We start from the raw sequence: 8,389 nt of genomic DNA, 5'->3' as shown, positions 1-8,389 counted from the left end.
CATGGGTCCCAAGAAAGTTGGTGGTAAAGTTCAATCTAGGAAAATAGTTGATGACAGTAGAGGAAAAACAAGAGGTCATTCATAGTGAATGAATGATGTCTCGCTACATAAAAGTGTTAAAGCGTAAGGAAAAAAACAAGTGTCTTTAGAGAGATTTTTGACAAGACAAGCAAGCAGCGAGTCACAACCAGGTCCTAGTGGTATGGCTCCAAAACAGAGTGTACACAAGAAAGGTCATCAATCCATGATGTTATAATGGAAGGGGACTCCCCTTCCAAACACTAACACCTTTCCTCTCCATCTTCCATGCACAAACAAGAGTCCTCAAAGGTAAGGTACCTATGAGTAATATTCTGTATAAAATGTATTTTTAAGTTAATCTGTTCCACATACCAAAAAATATTAATTCAATTTACATTATTTCTTATGGGAAAATGTTTCGGTTTTAAAGTTTTCGGTATATGAACAGTCTCTTGGAACAGATTAAATTTGTGATTTGTAAGTGGAGTGGTCACTATTTCCTTCCATCACCGATTAGGAAGTGGGAAAACAAATTTGATGAGGTCACGTATCAGCCTACACAAGACTTATTGTGGGTACTTAACACTTTCGCTGCCTGATGCCACAGCACAGCGATGACAAAACCAAACCTGCCTTTTCACCTATAAAGTCATAAAACCTATGGAACCACCTACCCAAAGAAGCCATAAATGCTAAGACATTACAGCACAGTACTTCAGTTTAAAATCAAGATAAAAAAAAATCAGAAATAATGGGAGGGACCTTTGACAATCCACTGGCTTCCTGTCATTGTCAAGTTCACTGTGGAGATGATGGCCCTTGGGTAAATTGAAATAAATGCTGCCTTTGTTTTTTGACACTGCATAGGAGAGTGCCTGTTAATAGGGGACTAAGTTGGCTTTAGTTTTCTTGCATAACTTGTTACACAATGAACCATTACTACTACTACTATTATACCTGCATATCATGTCTCGTAATCCTTGTAGATTACTTAAAGGATTAAAAAATTATATTTAACAAAATTACCAATATATTTAAAGATATTGCATATTACAGTATAAGTTGATATGTTATAACTTTTCAGCAACAATCATAGAGATACTAAAACAGCACACATTTCTGAATCTCATAATACAAAATTCCAATAAAGTTCTGTTAAATTAATAAAATATCACTAAATATTGATCTAGTATATATTGGTACATCAAATAAATTTATCCATGATGATTAAGGAAAAGAATATTATTTGAAATATACGGCACTTCAGTTAAACTAAAATGCATTCCCCATTTTAGAATACAGTATTAGCAAACTCTGCATTGGCATTTAATACGGGTACTTGCACAAGTCACTACACTACATTACGGTATGTGGTAATCATCTGTCTAAAGTGACAACAGCTGCAGTGTTGTCTGTGGGCAATAGTACACTGTGTTTACTCAAACATTTCACCAACATTGCTCGATGACGGTTATTGGACAAATCCAAGCAAATAACAAATATACTGTATTGTAAATGCAAATCTTAAGGTGGAAACTCTGGAATTTGAAGATACTGGTCGAGGACCAGGCCACGGGGACGCTAAGCCCCGAAATCATCAAGATAACCTCAAGATACTGTATATAACAGTTCATTTAATATAAATACCTTATATCTACATATAGTATTATTTACTTGGATCTACCTACTACAGGTATGATTTCACAAGAATCGCATACAGTATTTACATCCTTGTTACAGCTTATAAATATACAAACTTGCATTATTTAACTGAAAATTGCAAAATAAAACCTAGTACTTGACATCATCATGAATAATTATTTTTAAGGAAAAATATTATATAAAATGCTGTATTATGAAAATACTATACACAATATCACATACTAATTTTGTACAGTTCTGTATATACATTTCAATTATTTCTTTCAAAAAATGTAGCTTTTACCGTGATTTTAAATACAGTAATGGTTTAAATACTAAAGAAAAACCTAAAACCTTATTCAAATAGACAAAATATTCAATAAATACAGTCACAGTTTCTATATTTAGAAAACATTAGTTATGTGAAGATATATTAAGGAAATTAATTTAAAATATTTTGTCCACATTTCAGTTTGTAGTATAACAAATTATCTTCATGAAAATGATGCTATTGTCTTAGAGTCCAGTGAGCCATTCCTCTATATAGTACAAGATTATGATTGTTAAAATACTTTAAATTATACAGTTGAGTACTGTACATATGTATACAGTATTCAGTACTGTACATGTCTTATTACGTATGCATTAAGGAATACAGTATAAAAATAAATAAAAAATAAATTTAAAAATTTATAAATGTCAAAATTTCTGCCGAGGAAATTTTGTGCATTGTTTTAACTGCAACCTCTGTTGGTTCCAGTGAGATTGGTTTGCAACAGTTTTGTACTGAAGAATGACGAATCATTTTATTTCGTGTACAAGACATGAGAGGCAATTCAGGCTGTATTATACTGTACTTTATTACCGGTGTACTTTGAATAATACCAAATCAATTTACTCAATATCATGGATTATTGACCAGTTTGTCATAATTGCAGTAAGCACTGTAATAGTTAATGTATTGTTTTTTATGCAATAGTTTACTGTAACTTAAAAGTATCTTTTGGAAAACTGTTGATGGCTGATATTTGTTCTCTTACTAGAATTCTGTAAAAATTTGGACATTCAAGTACTACTGGCATTTCAATGACTAATGAAGTTCATCAAACATATGAAAACATTTTCAATATAAAAGCTATTAATTATTTAAGAGCACCAAATGCAAATTATACACAGTACAAGTAGTATAAAAATAATTATATAAAATATACAACATATACATTAATTACCAAATTGTGTTGGTGATTCAGGAACAAGGCACATGAAAGAGGATCTCCATAACAATTCCAAAAACTGGTTACCATGGGCAGGAGTTAGTTGACTATGCTGGGAGGAATGATTGTAAGCCATAGAAAAAAAATTATAATAGCTTTAACTATGTCCATATTTATAAAAAGAGCAGATTGAAAATATGGATGTTACCACAGTACTGTACAATGAAAATGTGAAAGTGAAACAAGGAAGCAAGTAATCAGACTACAGTATTATAATACAGTTCTGTATACTAAAAATGCTTAACAAAATTGGCCTATATACAGGTACCCTTAAACAGTGAGATTGACAATTACTGTACAGGTACAGCATGAACGTTGAATCTTAGCATGACAAAGTCATCATTTAAATTTTAAGGTACTGGTACATATGCTGTAAATAATAATCTTGTTATTAATACTAAAATTAAATAATTTTCCTAGCAAAAATTGCATGCAGTACTATGCTACCAGAATAAATCTTGAATTTACATGCTTATAGTATTCCAAGAAAACTTTAGTAGGCATTGCAGAAGTGTTGTTTGAGTCATTAATTGCACATGATAGAAATGATTAGAAATATGATTAAATGATAAAAGAATGATTACTATACAGTAATCATTTATAAGCCTTCTGTATTACAATTTACAAATATTCTTTCAGTTCATGCTTAGCGAGTCTGACCAATTTTATCTAATTCATAAATATTATAAACTATATACAGTACTGTACTGTGCATGAATAAAGAGACTGACTGCCTGGTTCTATTAAATTTTAAATTTGTACTGAAAGACTAAAGTGTGCTCACAACCTCCCTGCCACCAGCCAGCCAACCAGCCTCCAGCCTTGCCAGTTCTAGGACGCTGCTGCCACCTTGAGTTTAGACATTAGTAAAAACTGTAAGTAGGCACTCTGAAGGGGACGGTGGCGGGCCAGGTGAAGAAGTGCCTCTTCTGTGCTGAACCATTGTCTCCGACGACCTATGAGAACCAATTCAGAATTTTATATTTTTGAAAATTTAAAAATTATTCAGTTGAAATAAATCTTGTCGTTGTACATATTAGAATTTATCTATTAATTAAGTTTTACAAGAATTGTTTAAACTTTTGTAAACATAAAAAAGAATTACTATTCAGAAACTTGAAACAGTATACTGGCTCTTTAGCTGTATAGTATCTACAACAAAATTAAATGGCTCTGAAAATTTTATCTAATATTCATTATTTCAAAACATTTCTCATTTCTTCTGTCTCACCCAGACTCGCTTCTGGAAAATCGGCATGTTCCTCAGTGACTATGAAGATGTACACGGCTGTCCGGTGCTTCTTGACTCCCGAATGATGAAACGACTGGCAGATAAACACACATTAATTCTCATACTGTAAATTAAGCATTTACGTGTTTGGAACTTCAAGAGTTAGGCATATTGGGGTTTTATTTATTTTATAAATACACATACATACATGCATACATACATACATTACACACACACACACACACACACACACACACACACACACACACACACACACGAGTTCTTGCATTCTTGTAAAGCCACTAGCACACAGCGTTTCGGGCAAGTCCTTAATCCTAATTTTCCCCAGAATACGACTCGTCAAATCGTTTAACAACCAGGTACCCATTTTCTGCCGAGTGAACAGAGGCTACAGTTAAAGGCCAGATTCACGAAAGCACTTACACAAGCACTTACGAACGTGTACATCTTTCCTCAATCTTTGACGGCTTTGGTTACATTTATTAAACATTTTACAAGCATGAAAACTTGCCAGTCAACTGTTGTTATTGTTATAAACAGCCTCCTGGTGCTTCGGAGCTCATTAACTGTTTAATAATTGTAAACAAAGCCGCCAAAGATTGAGAAAAGATGTAAAGGTTCGCAAGTGCTGGCGTAAGTGCTTTCGTGAATCTGGCCCAAGGATTGGCCCCCCCAGTCAATTCTTCACGGCCAGGATACAATCCCAGGCCAAAGCACAGGAAATTTTTATAATTTCTTCTATCCCCTTTTAATTGATTTCAAAAGCACAAAAGAAACACGAATGCAACTGTGAGGCATGCGAGTTAAGACTTCTAAAAATAGACATGGCGTTATGTAATAAAGCTGGCCTAAATATTGTCTCAGTTTTTTAACCGGCGGTTTGATTTTTAAACCATTTGTATGCACATTGTACGTTTCTAAGTAATAAAAATATTCTGCAATAAATTTGTATTAAATGAATTCAATAACTTGTGGTGTGTAGTCCTCATGACAACACAAATATGCACAAATATGACCCTCGGGGGGACCCTCAGTTTGACATTCCTGTGGCCTACTCTTTCTTCCAACACAGGCTGAGTGACTGGGTGGTGGTGCTTACCTCAAAGAGCCCAAGATAGCGAGCGATGTGCCCCAGGATGCCAGCCTCCTCCCATGCTTCCCGTTTAGCTGCCGATACAGCGTCCTCCCCGGCCTCCAGACCTCCTCCTGGCACAAGCCACACACACGGGTCCTTTTTACTGGACACCAGCAACACCTGCAACAGCATTAACAGCTTAACTACGCCTGCTAACACACCAGTAACACTAACGCATACAAACACATTTTAACAGGAATCGACAAAATTGATAAACCCTAGAAAACCTGCAACTCTGAAAACAATTAGAGGGCATATATTTGGAGCAAGTACATTAATATAGAGAAAGTATATTATATAGCTAAAGCTAAGGAAACAAAGCTGCCGAAAAAATAGGAAGTCCAATGTTTGCAAACATAAGAACTTTCCATGTTTGTCCATATGTTCCAACCGTCTACGTTGGAACAAGTGGGTGGTCTATGCCAAAACCTTCAGTAGTTTCAAAGCGTCATATGAGAGATTACGACGGGACACCACGAGCATAGCTCATACTTTAAATATATTGGGCGATTACACACGCATGCAGCCGAGTGGTTGGCATCACTAACAGCACTACTGAGATCCAGGTTTGATTCCGAATCCCTGGATAGCGAGTGCAAGTGCCTAAGGGTAGTTCAAGTTTGTTTACTGAGACAAGAAAATACATCTCAAAGGGATAGAGTAGTTTAGGTTATTTCTACCCCCTCTACTTCAAGCCCCTAAGGGGGCGCACAAATCCACAAATCACAGTACAAGAATCACATTTAAATTTGCAGGTTACTACAGTAAGCACAGCACATAAGTGACACTTTTTGGGTACAATGCTTGTAGCGCCTAAGTATTCTGTCATACCATTATCACACATTCCAAACAATTTGATGTGGTACACTACTTATTTCTATAGTTATCAATTAGTTGACACTAATGCATAATGTTCTAAGGTGTGGGCGTGCGACATACTACATAATTTTCACTCCTTTTTACTGACGTCAGCACCGTATTGCCAGATATATTTGTATCCTACTTTTTATCTCATGTAAATTGAATCCTTCCAAGTAGACTTTCCTCTACTATCTTCTTGAGGTTATCTTGAGAGGATTTCGGGGCTTAGCGTCCCCGCGGCCCGGTCCTCGACCAGGCCTCCTTTTAGTTACACACCCCGCAGGAAGCAGCCCGTAGCAGCTGACTAACTCCCAGGTACCTATTTACTGCTAAGTAACAGGGGTATCAGGGTGAAAGAAACGTTTTTGCCTAATTGTCTCCGCCTCCACCGGGGATCGAACCCAAGACTACGAATCCGAAGCACTATCCACCCAGCTGTCAGGCATCCTACCATACAATGGGTAGTTAAAGATGCGAGATACGCTCGTGGAATTTCATCTTCCCAATAATTCATCTGTCATATGACGCTTTATGACTATATATGACGCTTTGAAACCACCCCTCCCATCTCCCCTGTGTGGGCGTGTACTTCCCTAGTTGTGCTTGCGGGGGTTGAGCTTTGGCTCTTTGGCCCCGCCTATCATCTGTCAATCAACTGGTGGGTGGATGGGATATACGAGTGAGTGAGTGTGTGTGTGTGTGTGTGTGTGTGTGTGTGTGTGTGTGTGTGTGTGTGTGTGTGTGTGTGTGTGTGTGAGAGTGAGTGAGTGAGTGAGTGAGTGTGTGTGTGTGTGTGTGTGTGAGTGTGAGTGAGTGAGTGTTTTACCAGTGTATTGCATGCGGCCTTCACGCGAACACACCCAAAAAGTTCGCTCACGATCAACGTCGTATCCTGTATACTGAACCCGGACTTCTGAAAATGCGTGGGGTTCCGCGCCCATTTTCCCAAGGGGTTTCGTGAATTTGTACTTGCTGCTTTTGAGGATTCAAATAAAAAAAATGTAGTTATTCCTGCAGATTCAGAAATTTTTGTATATACACTGTAGATTAAAAAATATTCTTACAGAAAGCAGTTCTCTAAATTGTTTAAAATGTGACCCATTTGAAAAAAAACATATGAACTGTATAAAATTAATGTACGTCAAATTTAACTAAACGCGAAAACAAAAGTTGTGTGCGCGCGAACCCAGGAAAGGCATAGAAATAAAAGCAATTGCATTAACTAACCAAAATTTGTAAGGCAGGACTTTCAAATTCTCGACCCTGCAAGCATATTATTGGCCGAAACGCTTTGCGTAATAGTGGCTTTAGGCACTGTATGTACTAGCTCTATCTATAATTCCATCAACGTTTTGTATCTCGCCTTTTATATATGTACTTTACCTGAATAAATATTTGAATTTGAATTATTCGAGCACATCTGGATGAGCATGCATCTACAATGCTATACTGACGTGTGCTCTATAGCGCATTAAGCACAATGCGCTTATTTAACAGATAGATGTCTATCAGTAAATCGGTAGGAAAACGAAAAGTTTATTGAGGTAAAATACACACAAAGGGGTGAGGTAGCTAAAATCAGTAGGTGTTTAGCCCACCTGCAAAAGACGCCAGATGTACGCACGTAGTAAGAGACTCGGGTAAATAAGAGTAACTTTTTGCCAGATTGGCTGCTGCCCTCTAATTGTCGGTTCAGGTAAAACTGTCAAATAATTAACGGAGACAGAGATATAGCTAATAAGCAAGTGTAAATAACTGGCTGTCACCGCACGGCGTCCGGGGTGCGCAGGCCAGGCTGTCACCGCACAGCGTCCGGGGGGTGCGCAGGCCAGGCTGTCACCGCACAGCGTCCGGGGGGTGCGCAGGCCAGGCTGTCACCGCACAGCGTCCGGGGGGTGCGCAGGCCAGGCTGTCACCGCACAGCGTCCGGGGGGTGCGCAGGCCAGGCTGTCACCGCACGGCGTCCGGGGGGTGCGCAGGCCAGGCTGTCACCGCACGGCGTCCGGGGGGTGCGCAGGCCAGGCTGTCACCGCACGGCGTCCGGGGGGTGCGCAGGCCAGGCTGTCACCGCACGGCGTCCGGGGGGTGCGCAGGCCAGGCTGTCAGCGCACAGCGTCCGGGGGGTGCGCAGGCCAGGCTGTCAGCGCACAGCGTCCGGGGGGTGCGCAGGCCAGGCTGTCAGCGCACAGCGTCCGGGGGGTGCGC

At 38.7% G+C, this 8,389-nt stretch overlaps 1 protein-coding gene across 2 annotated transcripts in view; it reads right to left on the bottom strand.

The window, feature by feature from the left end:
* Positions 1-1,028: 1,028 nt before the first annotated feature.
* Positions 1,029-8,389, bottom strand: part of LOC123775062 (uncharacterized) — an 81,167-nt gene continuing 73,806 nt past the window's right edge. The window contains exons 2-4 of one of the 2 annotated variants that reach the window (XM_045769862.2): positions 5,288-5,443; positions 4,168-4,261; positions 1,029-3,892 (exon numbers count right to left, since the gene is read on the bottom strand). In XM_045769862.2, the coding sequence (XP_045625818.2) occupies positions 3,768-3,892; positions 4,168-4,261; positions 5,288-5,443 (375 nt within the window). In that variant the 3' untranslated portion in view covers positions 1,029-3,767. Of the gene's footprint in view, positions 3,893-4,165; positions 4,292-5,287; positions 5,444-8,389 lie in introns of those variants that run through there. The other variant, XM_069319337.1, reaches the window with a different exon arrangement.

The sequence above is a fragment of the Procambarus clarkii genome, chromosome 92 (genome assembly GCF_040958095.1).
Source record: "Procambarus clarkii isolate CNS0578487 chromosome 92, FALCON_Pclarkii_2.0, whole genome shotgun sequence".
NCBI classification, from domain to species: Eukaryota; Metazoa; Arthropoda; class Malacostraca; order Decapoda; family Cambaridae; genus Procambarus; species Procambarus clarkii.
Note: the sequence above shows the minus strand (reverse complement) of the source record. Positions and strands in the feature narration are given on the sequence as shown.